Genomic DNA, 22,243 nt, shown 5'->3' with positions numbered 1-22,243 from the left:
GCATCAAGGGATCACAAATTTAGCATTGGAGGGCAGCGTGGAGGGTAAAAATCGTAGAGGGAGACCAAGAGATGAATACACTAAGCAGATTCAGAAGGATGTAGGTAGCAGTAGGTACTGGGAGATGAAGCAGCTTGCACAGGATAGATTGGCATGGAGAGCTGCATCAAACCAGTCTCAGGACTGAAGACCACAACAACAACAACAACAACAACAACAACATCTAATAACATTAAAATATAGTCACTGACGTTAAAGCAAGGTTAAAAACACGGAATATACTATTAATTTCATATATAACAAAGTAAAAAATAATTAATAATAATAATAATGCAGAATGTGCAAGAGATATTTGGATTTTTTTTTGTTAATATTAACAGTTTTACATATAATATACCGTTGTTACACTATATACAAATGTTCTTCTGAATGAGACTACATTGGGTAAACACACCAAAATTTAGTTTTGTAGGTATTCACATACTGTGTAAAAGCAGTGATCAACCAAGTACGACTTCAGTTTAGATTTGAAGTGACCACTGTTTTGTATGTGTTTAATGGTATCTGGTAAGGCACTGTATAGTTTGATACTAGGATGGATAAGGCTGTTTTGAAATAACTTTGTGTTGGCACTTTGAACATGTACATCCAATTTTTGTCTTGTATCATAGCTGTGTATTGTGTGATTTTGAGTGATGAGTGGTCTTTTTGTATGTAAGTTTTGCTTTAAATACATTATATTTTCAAGGAAGTGGCAGGATCATCCTTTTTTGAAACAATGGTCTACAAGATTTGAAATTATCTACCCCTTCCATTATTCTTATATTTTTTTTTTTTTTTTTTTTAATTTTGAATGTTTTGATGGCATCTCCAGAATTTCCCCAGAACATAATCCCATACTGGAGGTGAGAGTGTACAACTGCATAATATACACACTGAAGGGTGTTGTAGCAGGTACAATTTTTTAATGTACGCAGCACAAAACAAGAAGTACTTAATTTCTTGTTCATCTGCTCAATATGTGCTTTCCATTTCAAGTTATCTTGTAGGTCAAGTCCAAGAAATTTGGTGCAGGCTGTTTTGGCAATTGTCTGACTGTATAGCTCTAGATTGGGTGATATCAGATTTTTTGTTTGTGCTGTGTGTGTATCCATAGCTACAATTTTTTTCAGTGTTTATTATTAAGTCATTGTCATCAAAGTAACATGTTAGCCTGTCAGTGGTTTCTTTTATGTTTTTTACAAGAGTTTCTTCTGAGTTTCCTGTAATTAGAACACTCGTATCATCAGCAAATTGAAATATTTTACTGCTGTCATTGCTTATGTTTAGGTTATTTACATATAGTAAGAACAGAACAGGACCCATTACTGATCTTTGTGGCACTCCATATTTAACAGTCAGTAGCTTGGAATTATATTTCCTAATGACATTTTCCCTTTCTTGATCGATTTCCACATATTGTTCCCTGTTTTTAAGATAAGAGCTGAGCCAGTTGTTAGCTGTTCCCCTAATGCCAAGATTTTCTAGCTTGTGTAGCAATTTGTCATGATTTATGGTGTCAAATGCCTCTGACAAATCTAAAAATATGCCCATGGTAAGTTTTTTGTTGTCTTATGCTATCAGTGCCTCTAATAGAAGGAGTGAACTGCAGATTCGGTTGAGCGGTTTGCTCTAAATCCATGTTGAGATCCTGACAGAATGCCATTTACCTCTAAGAAGTCTGTTACCCTCTTATTGAAAAGTCTTTCTAATATTTTTGAGAAAACAGAAAGAAGTGCCAGTGGTCTGTAGTTGGAAACATCATCTGTGTTTCCGTTCTTGTATAACGGCTTTACTTTTTCTATTTTCAAACATGAAGAAAAAGTTCCTGTAGCAAAAGACACGTTGCACAGGTGGGTTAAGGGCTCAGTAATCAAGTCCCACACTTCTTTATAATGAAATCAGGTATATCATCTACACCTGCAGAGTGTTTCATTTTGAGACTTTTTATTGTAACCTGTATTTCTTCCACATTTGTTGGGTACAAAAACATTGGTCTGCTTGAGACTTTTTGCCCTGTTTCTGTATGCTGTTTTCTATTAGAAGTCTGTTGTAGTAGTTTGTCTGTTACATTTATAAAATAGTTATTAAACATATTAGTTACTTCCTGTGGGTTATTAATGTTTTCCAAGCCAGCCTTTAATACTATATTATTAACTCTACTTTTGTAAGATTTGGTTTCTTTTTTAACAACTTGCCAGATTACTTTGGTTCTGTTTGAAGTATCTTCTATGTATTTGTCATTGTCTTGTTTCTTTGCCTCCTTTATAATTTAATTTAAGATAGTTTTATATTTTTTAAAGTAACTATCAAACTCCTGAGGTGTGTAGTAGCTTCTTGCAATATTGTGAAGGTACCGTTTTCTAGCACAAGATTTCCTTATACCGCTAGTAATCCACTTGTTAGTTTTAGTGGTTTGTGTTGTTTTGGCTTTCAATGGAAAAGCAAGATCAAAATAATATTTAAAAATATTCAGGAATGTCTGAAACTTATCAGAAATATTTTCTGTACTATACACTATCTCCCATGATTCTTGTTGGAGATAATTCTGGAATGTTTGTACTGCAGTATTACTGAAAGTTCTGCCCATGTGTGGAGTCTTCCTCATATAATTATAGGATGGATTAGTGTTTACGCAAAAGCTTATAGCCTGTGCATGATGGTCTGCCAGTCCAGCTTTTATTACAACTGATTTATATTTTGTTTTGGAGCTTATTATTAGTTGGTTTATGGTAGTGCTAGAATGATTCGTTTCACGTGTAGGGGAGTGGATTGTAATCTCCAAATTATTGGCTGTCAATATGTTCATCAGCTCAGATTTTGAATTGCTTCGCTTATTAAAGTCTACATTTAGGTCTCCACATGTAAGAACTGTTTTTCGAATTGTTACTAGTTTATTTCGTAAAGTATCAAGCTGAGTATTGAATTTTTTTAGGTGGGTATCTGGAGATCTATATAAACACACTACAATTAACTTGAATGCTGGAATTTCTATGCCTGATAATTCAAAATCTTTCTCAGTGTTTAAAGGTTCAACATTGTGTAAGTTATTGAATTCGTTATCTTTCTTTATGTATATGCAGTTCCCTCCACGTGTAAACTAATTTCTACAAGTTTGTGCTGCTAACACATAATCCATTATTTTCACTGTCTTTAACTAATTTTCTTTCAGCCAGTGTTCAGTTAAGCACAGTATATTAACGTATCTGAGTTCACTTGATAGCAAGATTTCAAGCTCTCTTACTTTATTCCTAAGTGACTGTATATTCTGATGAAGAAGAGTGACCTGGTGAGATTTTAGGGTTGTTCTGATTGTACTTGGTTGACCACTTACCTTTATTCCTGAATTTAAATTGTGTGAGAAATCTTCGTTCTCATCTAGAAGCACAAGTTGGTTTTTTCCATTGGTCATAAGAAAATGTCCTGATGGTGAAAAGGGGCAGTTCTCCATCTCTCTGGCTATTTTACTTGTGTGGTCGATGTTGATGTAGTTTCTGTTTTTGCTGCAAGGACTGCTACTGGAGGTGGTGTTGATAGGTGCACTAGTTATCCTAATTTGGTCTTGAGGCTTTTTGGGAATAAAAAAATCTTATAGATGACATGGTCGCCTTACATTTCTTCTCACTGGAATTGCTGAAATTCCTCCTGTTGCTGGGGTGGTAGTAGTTGATTGTTTGTGTTCACTGATACATGTAAAATTAGATGTCCTTGGTGATACTTTTGAGACTGGATCTGCTGATGTCTTTAGTGGGTCTCCTGTAGGTACTGCTTCTGGTTTCCAGTGCCCAGTTCTTCTTGTTGTATCTTGAATATCTTCGGGTGTGGAACTTGGTTCTGCTGCTTTTTTTTGGGCTAGATGCTTTTGCGGTATCACAGCTTGGTCTAGTCGATGGTAGTTTTGTTTCGCTGTGTCTTCTTTGAGTGATGAAGTTGTAGTACAGTTCTTTTTTGCGCCAGCTCGTTTATCTTTCATAACTATCGAGTTGGATAAGTCCGTTTCTGCTGCTGATGTTTCTTGTGTTTTCACTGTCATATTTGCTGAAAGGTCTTCATATTATATGTATGTTAGAGCCGGTATTTGCAGATTGGCACTTTCTGCTAGTTGTAAATGTCTACATAATTTCTCTTTGCCTTCAATTCGCAAGTGAAGTTCATGCTTTGTATAATCGCTTCTACTGAAGAATGTATTGACGTCCACTACCATTACATGCTCATAATTTTTTGCTGTCCTCATTGAGAATTCGTTTGCAGCATAGATTCTGTTGTTCAGTTTTGGTACATCGTATCTGTACGGAATTGTGCACAAGATAACTTTTGTGTGGATTGTCTTATGAAGAGAATCTGTTAAGACACATTTGAAATCTTGAAATTTCTTTAGGATGTCGTTTGTCCCACCAAGAATGATGACACAGTCATTTTTCGTATATTATTTCGTCTTCCCGTCTATGTTACAAACCACGTCCTTTAACTGTGCGTTTGGTTTTATTACAGAAGAGATGTAGTGTTTTTGATTTTGGGAACTGTTCATAATTTTTGCACAGTGACGACCATGACTGTCAGAAAGAATTAATACGTTCTGTCTCTATTTATCACTGTGTATCATTTTTTGGGGCACTGGTCGATTGCTTTTTTTACAGTTTTCATTTGTATTAACGCTGTTGGTTTTGTCAAGGCACTTCATAACACAAACACTTGAGTCCTTCGCTGTGGTATTTTTGCTTCTGGTCCATTAATGCTGCTTTTCTTTCTCACTATTTACAGTTTTTGTCGGTTTTGTTTTGATTGGTGAACTCGATTTCAGATAACCTAACAGTTCGGTATTTTCATTTCGAAGTTTCGTTAAATCATTCTTTAAAGTTTTAATCGCTGTTTGCATGCTTATGATACACACTTTTAAATGTTCAATATCTGTTACACATTTGTGACATGGCATATTTTCACTTTTAACGGTTGTATTTCCGCGTGGTAGAACATAGCGCACATCACACGCGTGAGCCATAATAGTAGTAAAACAACAGCAGCATCTACTACCACCACCACTACTAGCATATTGACACTCTTTAATTTTGTAAGACCGATGCAGATTTTGTTCCCATTCTAATTCTTACTTTCATAACCCTGAACTGGAAATGATGTACAATAGTATCCTAATCACTCACTGTTTAAATAGCATTTATCATAACGTAAAATAAAAACATAAATGCACAGCAGTACATAATTTATGTCAAAACGCAAGGCTATGTTGTTGTTTATTTACCTGATACAGCTGAACGCACTTACACATAAACGCATACAGCGACGACTGTGACTGGGAAAGACTAATTTGAAAAAGGCGCTGAAATGCTGCCATAATCACACGATGAAAATGTGATGCTATAGCGAACTTTTTCACGACATGTTTTCACGACAGCAGCCGACATACATTTTTGGTGCTAAATGCAAGTGTTTGTTCACTACCGGGACGTATATACTCGTAAGTAGAACGTTTAACTGTGTTCTTTCCTGTACCTATGGACGTTTTCCTCGGCCGATGTGTAGGTTGGTGATACATCTTTAGTTACCAAGGCAACGAGAAAGCTTGTTTTGACCGTGGCAATAATCGTACGCGCGTTATGAAGTTACACAGTGTTACGACGTACGCTGGTGAAAATGACTTTACACCTCGTGTCTACAGGTGTAAAGATTCCATTAAAAACTTGAAAATAAAGTGAGTTAAAAATTAGCTAGCTTTGTAAGAATAACGTGTTTTGAAAATTATTCAATTAACGGAGTTAATAGACAACAATATTAATTTAAAACGAATACAACTGAAAATAGACAAGAGAAAAGTATCCACGTCACTGTTAGGCCTTGCAACCACGGGAAATTATTTTGGCCACATTCTCATTCTTCTGTAAAGCTAGTATAACAAGTTTAATGACAGTGTCATCAATTTATAAGCAGTCTGCAAATTTCTGTTGGATTTTCGCTGAAGTGACACATGTGAATTAACACGTTGGCCTATTCACAATGTGCGTATAAATCACAATAATTGAGCTAGATCCCATGCTCTGAGTATGAATTACTGGTACCTATTGCAGGATCGTGATATTTCTCAGTTGTTATAAACTACAATGATCCTGAAAGCTCAATAACTCGCAAAACCTTCTAGGTATATAGAACTCATATATACTGCTTATAAAAACCCAAATGCCCTTCCATGTACATGTTACAAACTGTCAAGTACAATATACAATAACAAAATCATTACAGTGAAATGAGAACACACACAAAAATTTTGTAAATACTTACCTACATCTGACTCAGTTATTTTTCAATGCAATGTCATTAATTAACCCCAAATATGTCATACTCAAGCTGAAAACATTTAATATATTTTACACATTTAATGCTGCAAAGCTGCCCCACTATGAGAGTTGAGTGCATATTTGAGGAAGTCTCTCATTTAATTACGTTCATTAATGTGAAATGTGTTTTTTGTCTCATAATGTACAAAATTTCAGAACCTATGTCTGGTGTACAGGAGATATGTCAAGGTAACAATTCACTTATTTGAAATTTTGTCACACTTACTGTATTATTTTGTGAAGAATTTACTTATTTATTAAATAAGCTATGTACTGAGGAGTCTGAGCACACAATTTTAAGTGATGTGATGTGAGGTGAGTGTAAAGTTTTCTTTATTTGTTGTGTTGTATGACTGTTCATTTAAAAAAAAAAAAAAAAAAAATAGGTCATCTGTGCTGCATAGGAAGAGAATCACCTCAAAGATATGTTGAGGGGTCAGTTAGTAGCATTGAACAATTCTGCAATGACACCAACCTGCTCTGACTGGGACACAGTAAAATACAGAGTGCCACAGGGCTTGGTGCTGGGTCCCTTACTCTCCCTCACCTTCGTCAATGATCTGCTATGCTATATGACACAAAAGGCACACCTCACCTTGTTTGCTGATGACACAACCATTATGATTGTCTGAAAACCCAATTTCAGTATAGAGAACACTGTGACCACTGTATTCAAAGAAGCTCTAGATTGGTTCACTTCAAATGACCTGTCACTCAATGTGAACAAAACTCAATTCATACAGTTTCAAACAGCAAGTAAATAAAACAATTAAATTACAAATTGGAAAAATTGAAATAAAATGTGGTGAGAAAGAAATACTGGGAATTGAGTCTTCCAAATACCTGGGATTACACATAAACAACAATATAAACAGGTCAGTTCGCATCAACGACCCATGTAAAAGACTGAATTCAGCAGCATTCGCCATTCACTCAGTTTTATCTGTTTGTGACTTGGAAACAAAGCTGCATACCTAGGATATTTCCATTCACTTATGACATATGGCATCATAGTTTGGGGTAACCAATCACGAGCAAACAAAGTCTTTATTGCACAGAAGAGAGTCATCAGGATTATGGCTAGAGTGCATCCCAGATGCTCTTGCAGGAACATATTCAAACAGCTTGGAATCCTCATCATGTCATCCCTGTACATTTTTTCACTAATGTACTTTGTTAACAATAATTATACTAAAAAAAAAAAAAAAAAACCACAGTGAATATAATGACCACAGTACAAAAAGTAAACATGATCTACACAAAGATATAAAAAAAATCCCAACGTGATACAGAAAGGAGTAAATTATTCAAGCATAAAAATATACAATTAACTTCCATTTTATGTTAAATCAGTCATAGGGGGAATGACTAAATCCAAAAAACAGCTGAAACTTTATCTTTTGAATAGTTTTCTTTACAGGAATTTTGTGGCAATGCATAACAATTAGTACAATTTATTTAATTTTAAGCATTTATATAAGAACTGATTATGTAGCTCTGGCTTATCAATTGTATTAGGATGTAAGAGTTATAATTTGTTTGTGTAATCATTATTACTACTGTGGTTGTCACGTATGGTTGGTTGGTAATGACACTGGCTCTTAGTGTCTTGGAAAAGAAGCAGAGGGGTTGGGTGGAATCAGCGGTGTGCTATTTTAAAACTGCGCCCACAGCTGAGTCACTGGCATCAGTAGTGATCGAGAGAAGGGCATCAGGATCAGGGTGGGTGAGTGTGACAGCCTTGGCGAGTGCAGTTTTAAGGTTACCAAATGCATTGCGCATGGGTAGAACCTTGAGGCACTCCATTACAGTAATTTTGGATTTGAAAGACCCACTGTTTTTGTTTTAAGCAAGACAAATTGTTTTCTACTGCCCATATATGATTTTATTAACTCATAGCCTGTTCCTTTGATACCCAAGTTCCACAGCTTGTAAAATAATATGGTCATGTTGACACAATCAAAGGCTTTTTCTAGATGAATGAACATTCCAGTAACATACTCCTTGTTCTCTATGACAGATATCATTTTGTCAGTAATTGTGCTGCAACTACTGAAGTTGACTTGTTTTTAATGAAGCCATTCTGATTTTCTAATATTAAATTGTGTTGACTTAGGAGTGTTATTTGTCTGTAAATAACTTACTCAGCTACCTTAGAAAATATTGGTAAGATTGAGATGGGTCAGTAGTTTTCAGTTTTGGATTTATCATCCTTTTGTGAATTGATATTACTTGTGCTATCTTTAGACTATCTGGGAAACAACCTGATGCAATTACAGTGAAAATGTTTTGTGTGGTCTAGACTTAAAAAACGCAAAATTGAGGAAAACGCAGAATCAAGGAAAATGTTAAAACCCCAAAAATATGAGCAAAAACACGTGTAATTGGCATATATGATTAAAAATCTCAATCCTGTCCAATATTTATATAAAATCTGTCTAAGTGAAGGAAATTAAATGTACAATATAATACAATTTGTGATAATTAATTTCATCTGTTCATAAAAAATCACAACAATTAAAAACTTGTCAAAAATTTTTATTGGTGTCTAGGTACAATATAATTGGGCTATTTTCCGTCATGCTATGACCACAAATTATACATTCAAAACATGTGTTTTTAAGAGATCATCCATTGTGCTCACCCAGAAAAGAGCAAAAACTGGTAAACATGTTGATTTAAACCAAAAACATCACAGCAGCTAAGTGGTTAAACCATATGCATAAATGTGGGCATCTGCTTAACGACAAACTTTGTCACCATTGCAGTCCAGAACACTTCTCGTTGACTGTCGTGTTTTTCCATTACCACTGCAACCTAGCAGTAGTTGTATCATAATTGTGAGGCAAAGCTAAATGTTGCAAGTTGTGTTGGCAACACCAATCGTGGATTAAATCAACATCTCCTCTCTCATGTCTCCCCTCTCCACAGCAGCCTAAAATATTCCTTTAACTTCACCACCACCCACGGTGCAAACCATCTGCCTTTTTACTACTTATAACTCGTTCAGCCACATCAAATGGCAATAGGAAGAAAACAGGATGAAGTCAAGCGAGGCATCGAGGAAGAACTTAGAATCGAGATAAACCTTAGTAGGAAAAAATTAAAAATCGGGGAATTTGTGGTATTGATCTTATTGGCTTTTCACAGGCGCTATGAATTATTGTGTAGAATCTTAAAAAAATGTAAAATCAGAGAATGTAAAATTGAAGTTCCACTGTACATCATTTACTGCTGTGGTCATGGCATCATATATGTTGTCTATGTATCTTTTCAGTATGTTGATAGACAATCCATCATAGCCTCCCGATTTTGTATTTTTTATTGACCTTATGATGCTTCTTTTTTTTTTTTTTTTTTTGTTTCCATGATGTGTTTTTGGGTGGGTCCACATTCAGCAAAACACAGTTTTGTTTTTTGTCCAAGACATGTTTCACAGCAGTTGCAGCATCATCAGTGGTTTTTTTTTTTTATTATTATGGCTTTTTACCACATGGTTTGGTTTTCCTGCTGTATTATGTTTTTACAGTGTATGTGGAGAAACATTATAGAAACTTTTAATGAACACCACGGGGTGTACGGTACACTTTTCATTGTTGAACAGTTGAAACTGCATATGTTCAATAACATTATCCTCTTTATGGTACAGTGAATTACCACTATCCATTTCCATCCTTATATCTCAGTAAGGCATTCCACACTGTAAATTGCTGTTGTCAATCGCTGGTGCATGTGAGTAAGCGCTCTGTGCATTGTTTATGTTATTGCTCATTTCCAAGCCAGGAACCAGACTGCTGGATACCAGTCCTTGACTGTCAGCTTGCTTTTCCGGTTCGGTTAGTCTCCGAGCGACATCTTTTTGCCAAACGGGTAACTCCGCTGGTACACGTGACTAATTCTGCTTGAATTGTGGCAGTGCTGGCATCAGTTTTTGCGCTCAAATCCGCTGTTGCTTTTTCAACAGCTGATTTTTTACATCGATCTCTGATGAGATTTTACGATCCTTTACAGATAGCCACTCATCAAGCTCTTTTTTGACCTTTAGTGCTTGGGTATCTATGTTCTGATGTGCCCCAAGCTCTACATTTTTGACATGACTTGTCAAATTGTGAACCTCATCTTTAAGGCTAGTGTGAGCTATTTGTAAATTTTGCATCTCACTAGTTAAGTTATGGACTAGATCCGGTATTTCTTTGCATATATCATGCATTTCCACAAATTTGGAATGTATGCTACTCAGTTTTTTCTCTACATTTTGTTCTCTTTGTTCAAGTTTATCAAGTTGTCACAAAAATTCTGCAAAGGGGTCGGCAGTAGGTGAAAACACCGGTGTCCCACCCATCCTACCACTTGACTCGCTCTCCTGCACGTCCAGTGGAGTTACAGGTCTCATATGTTCCTTACTCTGTGGTGCATTATTTGGTACTTGCAGGGCCTGGACCCCCCTAACCCTCCCCCACTTCAGAAGGTATGTTTTTCGATGCGATGGCATGGGATTAATTTCCATTCTGTACATTGTTTTCTACTTCCTTATCAAGCAAATGATTCTTGTTAGATAAAGATGCCTTTGCCTGAACTTCTTTACCCATCATGGATTTAATTTGACACAGCTAGAATTTCAAACACTAACACAAATGTACATACATCCCTTCCAAAATAAAACACACAGAAGCACTCATTACACTCTTAGCACTGGTTACTGCTTTTACTGAGGATGCCTGCATTTGGCCTCGATATTTTGCACAAATTTTTCCAGGGCTCTTGCACTTTAAGCCTTACATTTTGTTATACATGTTTTGCTGTTTCAGTTCCTTTTGTTTCCTTTCTCAAGAATATCCTCTTTCTTTTGTCTCAGGGTGTTGGTTGTTGTGCATGAAAATTTTTTTTACATATGCATTAGTATCACACAGTGGTTATGTAAGTACATAAATCACAATCGCACACACACACATACACACACACACACACACACACACACACACACACACACACACACACACACACACACACACACACACACAAATTTTTGAGCCCCATGTTGGGCACCAAATGAAGTGGCTCTTCGGGAGACTTGAAAATGGAAATATACCAGTATTATAATTAGCCTCCGTGTATTTGTACTTTAAGAGCATGGACTCAAATATTGAAATTATTGTGGTCTCACCCAATACTCAAAGAGTACTCCTCTTACAATCATATTCAGGCTGTGGTAGTCAAATCCTGGCTCTTGGCGTAAGCTGAAAAGTAAAATCTTAAAACTAATGTTGCTCTCCACTGCGGCTCATTGCTGTTCAAAAAATGTTTGTTAAATGTTAAAGCAGGCGGTCTCTGTGCTTCCACTGTGATTTCGCTTTTTAGGTCGACGCGTAATGGCGAACGTTGAAGCAGTGGCCGCTAAAATTGTGGAACTGTAAATGTCTTAAGAAAAATTAATTCAATGCAAGGAACATGACAGAGGGCTCATTGGACATTGAGATAACTCACATATAAACTTTAACATACCGTATTAACAAGGTTAACTGTACAAATGCTTACATTATTTTTGTACTACAAGATGTCTCCTTCCTAATACTAGAAACAAGTGAAGAGAGAGGAAGAGAACAACAATCTAGGAGCATTCTTTCCCTTTATTAATAGCATAGAAGTTATTGCATTAAAAGAGTTTACTCATTGATACAAAGATTAAATTTAAATATTTGCTACAAAACAGGAAAATTTAATGCCGCCTATGCGGTCGATGAAGCACATAAGGTTTGTGTACACGTGTTTTGTTGCGAGATGCACTTCTTGTTCCAAGTTTTTTTTTTATGTCTTTACAGTACAACTGTTGCTGGGACGGCACAGTATCTTCATGAATTAATGCAAAGTTGTTTTGTTTTCGTTTCACAGTTTTCGGACAACATCAGGGATAGGCTACAACCACGTCTAACTCCCATCCCAACCACTGCCTTCTGTGCCTGTCAACTCTTACAACTGCAGTCTGGTTTCTGTACAAGTTGTAAATAACTTTTCATTCAATTTAAGTTCTCTCTGTGAAACAATTTCAAAGAATGTATTCCAGTCAACATTGTCAAAAGCTGTCTGTGAATCTACATGTGCTTTAAACATATATTTGCCTTTATTTAACCTTTCGTCTAAAATAAGTTGCAGGGTCATTTGTGCCTCAGGTGTGCATACATTTCTCCTAAGGTGAAACTGATCTTCGCCAAGCCTGGCTTCTACCACTTTTTATATTCTTATGTAAATAATTGGTGTTAGGATATTGCCAGCTAGGATGACTTATTAAACTGATATTTCAGTAATATTCACAGCTGTCGACTCCTGCTTTCTTTGGGAATAGAATTATTACATTCCTCTTGAAATTCGAGTGTATTTTGCCTCTCTTGTATGTCTTGCTGCTCAATGAACCATGGACATTGCTAAGGTGAAGTGACTTGTGTACCTCAAAGAGACAGATAGCTGTACCATAGGCACAAGCACTGCAGAGGGATATCTGTAGAGAAGTGAGAAATCATGTGGTTCCTGATGAGGGGCAGCAGCACATTCAGTAGTTGCAGGGGGAACAGTCAGGATGATTGATTGATGAGCCCTTGAAACATTAGCAAACATTTCTGTGCGTGCTGGTGCTGTCAAGGGCTGAAATAGAGGAGAAACTGCAGCTGTTATTTTTACCAGGGCCATGCAGCACTATTTTATGGCCAAATGGAGGCATCTTCGTGAACAAAATAGTCCAGAGGTAAAATACACCTCCGCACACAAAAATATCTCCAGGAAAAACAAAATTGTCAGTCTACTTGTCACAGTGTGGAAAGTTGAGTTCCTGGGTTTGATATGTAGTATAGAGAATTAAAAAGAGGAATAGATAGGTTGAAGTTAGATGTAATGGGAATTAGTGAAGTGTGATGGCAGGAAGAACTAGACTTTTAATCAGGTGAGGGCAGGGTTAAAAATACATTATCAAATATGGTTTTTTTCGGAGCAGGTCTGATAATGATTAAGAAAATAGAATGCAGTTAAGCTTCCATGAACAGCATAGTAAACTCATTATTGTACACAAGATAGACACAAACCAACACCCACTACAATATTACAAGTTTGTATACCAACAGCCTCTGCACTTGATGAACACATTGAAATAATGTATGATGAGATTCAAAAAAAATTCATGTTGTTGAGGGAGAGAATTGTTATGAGGAACTGGAATTTAATAGCAGAAAAGAAAGAAAAGGAAATATAGTAAGAGAACTCTATGTAAGGAATAAAAGCAGAAGCCACCTGGTAGAATCATGTACGGAGTAAGATATAATATTCACTAATATTTGGTTTGAAAATCATGAAAGAAGGTTGTACACAGGCAAGAAATTTGGAGACACAGGAATGTTTCAAAATAGGATACATCATGGTATGACAGAGATTTTAAAACCAGATTTTAAGCTGCAGAACATTTTCATGGACAAATGTGGATCTGACCATAATTTATTGGTTTTGAACTGCAGAGTAAAGCTGAATAAATTTCAGAGAAGTTGGAAATTAAGAAGATGAGACCTGAATAAGTTGATTACAGAAAATTTGGAAATCAAGAAGATGGGACCTGAATAAGTTGAAAGAAGCAGAGGTTGTTGAGAGTTTCAAATGGAGAATAGTCAGTGATTTACTCAAGAAAGGATATGGGAAGGAACAAAAAAAAAAAAAAAAAAAAAAAAAAAAAAAAAAAAAAAAAAAAAAAAAAAAAAAAAAAAGAAGACAGATGGCTATCCTTGAGAGAGGAAATATTGAAGGCAGTAGTGGATCATATAAGCAAAAAGAAGAAAGCTCATTTAAATCCCTTGGACAATGCACGAGCTATTGAACTTAATTGATAAAGGTATAAAATACAAAAATGCAGCAACTGATATGAGCAAAAGGGAGTACGGACAACTAAAAAGTTGGATTGACAGAAAGTGCAAGAGCATGATGAGTTAATTCATGCACAACAGTCAAAGGATTAATGAGATACTTGGGAGAACAAGCCATGACAAAACTATTCCGTGTGATGTGCAAAAAATGTGAGACAGTCAAAATACTTTCAGAACTGGGGAGGAGTGTAATGATTCCAATGTCAAAGAAGGCACATGCTGAACATTGTGAATACTAAATAACTATCAGTTAAATAAATCAAATACTGGCATGAATAATTTACAGGAGAATGGAAAAACTGATGTAAGCCGTCCTTGGGGAAGATCAGTATCAGTTTGGGTTCTGGAGCAATGTAGGGACATGGGAGGCAATACTGACCTTCTCCAGTGATAGCGTCAAGAAAGGTAAACTTATGTTTGTTGCATTTGTGGATTTAAATAACGATTTTGACAATGTGGACTAGAATAGAAATTCCAGGCAGGAGAAGACAGATTGCTACGTACCATAAAGAAGACACGTTAAGTTGCAGACAGGCGCAATTAAAAGACACTTGAATTATTTATTGCCCTCTGCCAATACACTTGCCCATCCTTCCCCTCTCTCCTCCACCTCCATGCCCCATAACCTCCTGATACTGTGCTTGTTGTCGTTTTAGTCCCTGCACACACTACCAGACAGCATTCCTGTCTCTCCCCCCAACCATGCACTACTATCCCTTCCCCATCCCTGCTGCCTCCAGACTGCTACTTGCATTCCATGTGATAGTCGCATTCAGGCTTGAGATGCTGGAGTTAGTGGTCACATATATGCAAGAGGTGTGCTTGCTTGTGTGTGTGAACGGTGTGGGTTTCTCTTTTGTTGATGAAGGCCGTGGCCAAAAGCTTTATGTAAATGTCTTATACTTGTTCTCTCTGCAACTTAACGTGTCTTCTTTATGGTAAGTAGTGATCTGTTGTTTCTTACATTGTTGATGAGAATAGACTCTGAAGTAGCAGGTAGCAGGAGTAAAAGGCAGGAAGCAAAAGTTATTTACAACTTGTACAGAAACCAGATTGCAGTTATGAGTTGAAGGATGTGAGAGGGAAGCAGTAATCGAGAAGGTTGTGTGTCATGGTTATAACTAAATGTAATGGATGATGTTCTGAAAACATGTTATAAGATGAAAATCAACCACAGTAAAACAACTGTAATGGAATGCAATCAAATTAAATCACACAATGCTGGAGGAATGACATTAGAAAATGAGACACTATAAGTGCCTGTAAAATGACTAATGATGGCCAAAGTAGAGAGGATGTAAAATGCAGACTGGCTGTAGCACAGAATAGAACTTTTGAAATGTGATGCTACAGAAGAATGCTGAAGATTAGATGAGTAGATTGAGTAGCTAATGAGAGGTACTGAATAGACTTGGGTGGAAACAAATATATGCCACACGTTGACTAAAAGAAGGGGTCAGTTGATAGAATACATGCTGAGGCATGAAGGAATTGTCAGTGTGGTAATGGAGGGGGGGGGGGGGGGGCAGGAAGGATTAGGTAGAAATTGTAGAGCACAACAGAAACTAACAGACTTTGAACACCGAATGGTAGTTTGAGCTAGATGCATGGGACATTCCATTTCAGAAATTGCTAAGGAATTCTATATTCTGAACTCCACAGTATCAAAAGTGTGCCGAGAATAGCAAATTTCAGGCATTACCTCTCACCACTGACAGTGTAGTGGCCAATGACCTTCACTTAACGACTGAGAGCAGTGGTATTTGCGTAGAGTTGTCAGTGCTAAGAGACAAGCAGCACTGTGTGAAATAAACTTAGAAATCAGTGTGGAATGTAAAACAAACATATCCATTAGGACAGGCAGCGAAATTTGGCATTAATGGGCTATGGCAGCAGACGACCGACATGAGTGCCTTCGCTAACACAGTGACATCACCTGCTCCGCCACTCGTCTGCTCATGACCATATTGGTTGGACAATAGATGATCGGAAAACTGTGGCCTGGTCAGATGAGCCCTGATTTCAGCTGCTAAGAGCTGTTGGTAGGGTTCGAGTGTAACATAGAACCCACGAAGCCATGGACCAAAGTTGCACTGTGCAAGCTGGTGGTGGCTCCATAATAGTGTGGGCTGTGTTTACATGGAATGGACTGGATTCTCTGGTGCAATTGAACTGATGGAAAAAAGGGAAATGAGCATTTGGCGTCATTGGCTGGGAGGCCCCTTGCGGGGCAGGTCCAGCCACCTTGGTGCAGGTCTTATTACATTCGATGCGACATTGGGCGACCTGTGCACCGGATTGGGATGAAATGAAGATGAAGACAACACAACACCCAGTCCCTGAGTGGAAAAAATCCCCGACCCAGCTGGGAATTGAACCCAGGCCCCTGAGGACGGCAGTCTGTCATGCTGACCTTTTTTTTTCCTTCCCCTTCAGGTTCTGCCCATGAACAAAAATTAAATATGCCTCTGAACATTTTATCAAAAAAATAAAAGGAGAAAGGAAGGGGTACAATACTTTATTATATTTTACCATTCAGCTATCGGGGCAGACAACTGAACTGATGATTGACTGGAAATGGTCATGTTTGGCTACTTGAAGACCATTTACTGCAAACAACGATGGAATTTTTATGGAAGACAATGTGCCCTGTCACTGGGCCACAATTGTTCGCTATTGGTTTGAAGAACATTCTGTACAATTCAAGCGAATTATTTAGCCACCCAGTTCACCCTACGTGAATCCCATTGAACATTCGTGGGACATAATTGAGATGTCAGTTTGTGCACAAAATCTTGCACTAGCCACACTTTTGCAATTATGGGTGCCTATAGAGGTAGCTTGGCTCAGAATTTCTGCAGGGAATTTCCAACGACTTATTGAGTATGTCATGACAAGTTGCTACACTACACCAGGCAGAAGGGGGTCCAACACAATATTAGGATGTATTCCGTAAGTTTTGCCACCTCAGTGTATAAGAATAGCAACCACATATGACATGCACACCAGGTGATAGTTTTGTCATCGCTGGTGCTCTCGCAGTGATCTCATTAATTATGAGGGAATGTCTTCTACTCTAGGGGGGCTTGTTTCAACTTACATCTTTCAGTGATTTGTCATATTCATCTCACTGTATCATATCTCCCAATGCATCTTCATCTACTTCCTCTTCCATTTGCTAATATTGTCTCCAGTTCATTTCCGTTACGTAGCCCTTCTGTATGCCCCTTCCATTTTTCGGTTTTCCTTTCTTTGCTTGGTATTTGTGTGCCATTGGAGCTATTGTTAATCAAACAGGTGCTTCTTTTTTCTCCAAAGGTCTCCTTAACTTCTCTGCAAATCACATCTGTATTCCCCCTAGTCATGCATACTTCTAAATCCTTGTGTAATTTGTCCAACCATTCCTGTTTTGGCCTTTTGAATTTCCTGTCAAGCTAATTTATTAGAGGTTTTTATTCCCTTTTGCCTGTTTCATTTGCTGCTTTTTTATATTCTTTCCTTTTTTGTTGAATGTTTGAGTGTAACAAAAACATGACCTCCTATGAATTATGCACTGAGTTTTTGTCTGAATTTTCAAAGCCCAATGAAGAGAGGCAAATGGACAAGTGGGATAACAAACTACCCTGCTTGAGGTCTAGTTTTACTAACAAATATTTAATTTTCTTGAAGAAAGTGACAGTAATTGAGAAAAACTTATTAGTGATTTCGGAAATTGAAATATTTTGTGAACAGCTGCTGCTGCCGTCAAGTGCTCTTGTGTTGAAGTGTATGTTGGTACCATCTGCCGTAAGCAATGATGGGAAGCTAAGATGGTGGAACAGCTGATCTGTATAACCAATAACAGTGTTTTTGCTTGTCACGGTAAAAACAAATATTGCATTTTTAACATAACATCCTGTAACATAATACATATCATAGTGCAATGGAAATGGAGTTCCACAGGAATACACTAATACACAGGAGCACATAATGAGTTATTTACCACAAGTGTTGTCATTATTATATTCTTACAGATGTGGTCTGTGTATACAACTACGTAAGTCTTTATTTTTATATTAGACCTTTCACTTCTTTGTATTTATGAAACATTACGTATTATGGGCTATTAATGATGCTTCATAAATAAAAGGAAGCAAAATGTGTATGGTGGAAAAAAAAAGAAACAAAACCTGCCTTTTATTTAGTTACATAGGTAGATAGCAAGTGCCGTTAATACTGCTCAGTACGTGCAACCATTTTGGGATACTTAAATGTCACTTTGTGATTAATAGTTAAAATGTTTGAATCCTGCATCATTCAAACTCTTGTATGACCGAAGACAGCCAGAAGTTGCTGCCTTTCCTGCAAGGATGTACTTTTTGGTAACACTGAGTGTCACCTTTTTGTAAGGCTGGGAACACCTTTGAAGAAACACTTGGTGGGTTCCTCTTCCAATTCCTCCAAAAATCACCTTCCTACACTCCACCCCCAATCAAAGTTACTCCTTCCAATATATTCTTGCTGATGTCCACTACAATAACACCATTGTCACCAAGTTTCTCGCTTTCCTTAGAATACATTTCAATACACACTTCTCTACAGAAGCTTTTCCAATCTACAACTGCTTTCTCACATAATTGTAGTTCAATAGCAATAAAAAAGTTTTTTCACCTTTTCATCCAGAGTAAAGTTAACTGCAGAATTTTTGTGAAACACGGTTTATTTCCCTCAAACCAAGAATTTTTGCTAATGCTGCAACTAACTCTGTGATCAGTTTTTTTGCAGCTCCACTGGACTACACTCTATCTGTACTTTCATAAAAGAAATAAGGCTCATATCCATACCATATTTTGGACATTCTCTACCAATGGTTTTAAGTCTGTGAGACATACCAGGTAACAAAGTTGCCATTGTGTTCCATAAGTACAGGGTCCCTGTAATGAACTCATTCAGAGGCCATGACGCAAAAGACAATGGAGCAAAATCAAATTATCTGCACTTTTTTCAGGCTGAAGTCACCTGTTTTGGTATCTCTCATTGGCTATTTACAAGATCACCAAATGCATCATTAACATCTGTGGAATTTTTGTTGGGAACTAAGGGTTACTTTACAGAATATGTTGCATTTTTCATTGACACCATGTAGGTTGTGTATGTCCTTCCAGTCCCTAATAAAATTCATTTTTCGTTCATTAGCTTTACTGTTTACCTGAATCTATCTACACAATTTGTTTGCAATCTCAGTATGTCTATAGACAGCAACATTGTCAACGGCAGCACTGCTGATTATCTTAATTCCTGTTATAAATTGTATAAGGAAGAGTTAAATTACACAAAATGACAAGGGATGATTTGCCCTGAACATTTGAATTATAATGTCCTCTTAATACTATGGTACTGGTGTATTATTCGATTTATAAGTTAAAAACTTTACTAATGCATGTAATTGGTTTATAAATAACTCAGAATCAGCAGTTGGACCACAGACTATCGTGACTATCACTATGAACTAACTGTTAATTTTACTTCTACAACACAAGCTTCAAAATGCTGATCAATGCCAAATTGGAGGGTATATTTTGTATTACTTCTTAATATAAATGGCAATAGTGGCCTGAGTTTCATTTCTCACAGTGGTTCATCGTTCCTGGATAATTACAAATTTTTAAATTAAGTTCTTACTCAATGTGGGCAAAGTGAAATGAAACAAAACAACCGTGCTCTTATTGACCCCTGCTCAATAGTCTTGGTATTCTGACATTGGCCCCTCAATATACATATATTCTTTACTATTGTTTCTTGTTAACAATATCAGCGTATTCCCAAGAATTACCAGCTTTCACTTGGTTGATACTATGCAGAATTCCAATCTGTAGTTGAATCGCACTTCCTTGACTCTTGTGCAGAAAGGTGTGCAGTATACTGCTGCATCCACTTTCAATAAGCTACCAAAAGAATGCAAAAATCTTAGCAGTAATCCACGTGCTTTCATATCAAAACTGAAGAGTTTTCTCATGGGTCACTCATTCTATTCTGTCATGGAGTTCCTTGAAAATTTAAGCTGATTGCTGTGTTATATCGTTGAGTGCATTGACATAAACTAATTTTTGGCTTGTTTTTTTGGCTTCATAAACATTTATTTTATCTGTTATTACTTTCATGTTGTAATTTCACGTACTGACACGTTCCATGACCTTGGAGATATGCTCCTAAATTTGGTCCTACAGAACTAGACGAGTAATATAAATTAAAAAAAAAAAAAAACTAAATAAATGAGTCAAAGCCATAAAACATGAGATCAACAGGAAGGGCAAAATGGCTAATTAGGAATGGCTAAAAAACAAATGTGAAGATATATAAGCATATATCACAAGGGGTAAGATAGATACTGCCCACAGGAAAGTTAGAGAGACCTTTGGAGAAAAGAGAACCACCTGTATGAATATCAAGAGCTCAGATGGAAAAACAGTCCTGAGCAAAGAAGGGAAAACTGAAAGGTGGAGGGAGTATATCGAGGGTCTGTGTAAGGAATATGTACTTGGGGGAAATATTATAGAAAGATTAAATTATGCTCTGTGCAAAATTCCACCACGTGGCTTCCTCTTTCATTCCTTTTCCCCAGTCCATACTCATCTACTTTTCCTTCTCTTCCTTTTCCTACTATCGTATTCCAGTCACCCATGAGTATTAAATTTTTGGCTCCCTTAACTATTTGAAAAATTTCTTTTATCTCATCATATATTTCCTCAATCTGCACCGCATCTGTGGAACCAGTTGGCACATAAACTTGTACTACTGTGGTGGGCGTGGTCTTCATGTCTATTTTGGTGACAATAATGTGTTCACTCTGCTGTTCATAGTAGCTTATCTGCATTTGGGTTTTTACTCATTGTTAAAGCTACTCCTGCATTACCCATATTTGAGTTTGTATTTGTAACCAGAAGTCCTGTTCCTCCTGCCACTGAACTTCACTAATTCCCACTATATCTAACTTCAACCTATCCATTACAGCCCTATCCAATGGCTGTAGTTTCCCCTTGCTTTCAGCTGTTTGCAGTAACAGCACAGCAAGGCAGTTTTGGTTGATGTTACAATGCCAGATCAGTCAATCATCCAGACTGTTGCCCACGCAGCTACTGAAAAGGCTGCTGCCCCTGTTCCGGAACCACACATTTGTCTGGCCTCTCAACTGATACCCCTCCATTGGGGTTGCACCTGCAGTACGACTATCTGTATCGCTGAACCTTGCAAGCCTCCCCACCAGTAGCAAGGCCCATGGTTCATGGGGGTAGGCATTGACCTGTAGAAAAGGGATTAGTATGGCATCATATCACTGATGTCGATTTGTAGTGGGACTTTGGAAAATGTACCCTGAACACTATGAATTACCTTGAAGAAAACAGTAGGTTGAAACGCAGTCACCACAGATTCAAAAAATATCTTGTGAAACAAAACTACCTCTTTATTCACATGAAGGAATTACTGCTATCAACAGCGGTTGTCAGATTGATTCCATATTTCTAGAGTCACAGAGGGCTTTTGATATCATTATTCACACGTGGCTTCTAATCAAATTGTGTCCCTGTGAAATATCATTGTAGTTGTGCTACTGGATTTGTGATTTCCTGTTATAAAGCTGTTCTATTGGCATCACTCTTAGAAGATACAAGAGATCTATTAAAGAGACTGCCTACACTATGCCTGTCCATCCTGTGAATTGCAAAGTAGTCATGTAAATGTTTTTTAATTTTGCAACTTCAGCCAGTGTCCTTTACACAAAATTTCAATATGTTGTTATGTCACCGTTGGCACAATCATGAGCTATAAGAGCAGATGGTGGCTCAACAAGAAGCCTGGAGCAGAAACCCAAAAGAGGGGATGAAATTTGACATGCGAGACAATCTACAGGAAGCAGAAAAATGAAAAACCATGTTGAGATAGAGCAGAGAGGAAAATCAACACCACAACCAAAGTGAGTGACTG

General features: G+C 37.2%; 1 protein-coding gene across 1 annotated transcript in view; it reads left to right on the top strand.

The window, feature by feature from the left end:
* Window positions 1-5,614: 5,614 nt before the first annotated feature.
* LOC126419013 (Meckel syndrome type 1 protein) overlaps window positions 5,615-22,243 on the top strand; it is a 113,673-nt gene continuing 97,044 nt past the window's right edge. The window contains exon 1 of the mRNA XM_050086067.1: window positions 5,615-5,746. Within this exon, the coding sequence (XP_049942024.1) occupies window positions 5,652-5,746 (95 nt within the window). The 5' untranslated portion in view covers window positions 5,615-5,651. The remainder of the gene's footprint in view (window positions 5,747-22,243) is intronic.

Source organism: Schistocerca serialis, chromosome 9, assembly GCF_023864345.2.
Source record: "Schistocerca serialis cubense isolate TAMUIC-IGC-003099 chromosome 9, iqSchSeri2.2, whole genome shotgun sequence".
In the NCBI taxonomy this organism is placed as follows: domain Eukaryota; kingdom Metazoa; phylum Arthropoda; class Insecta; order Orthoptera; family Acrididae; genus Schistocerca; species Schistocerca serialis.
Note: the sequence above shows the minus strand (reverse complement) of the source record. Positions and strands in the feature narration are given on the sequence as shown.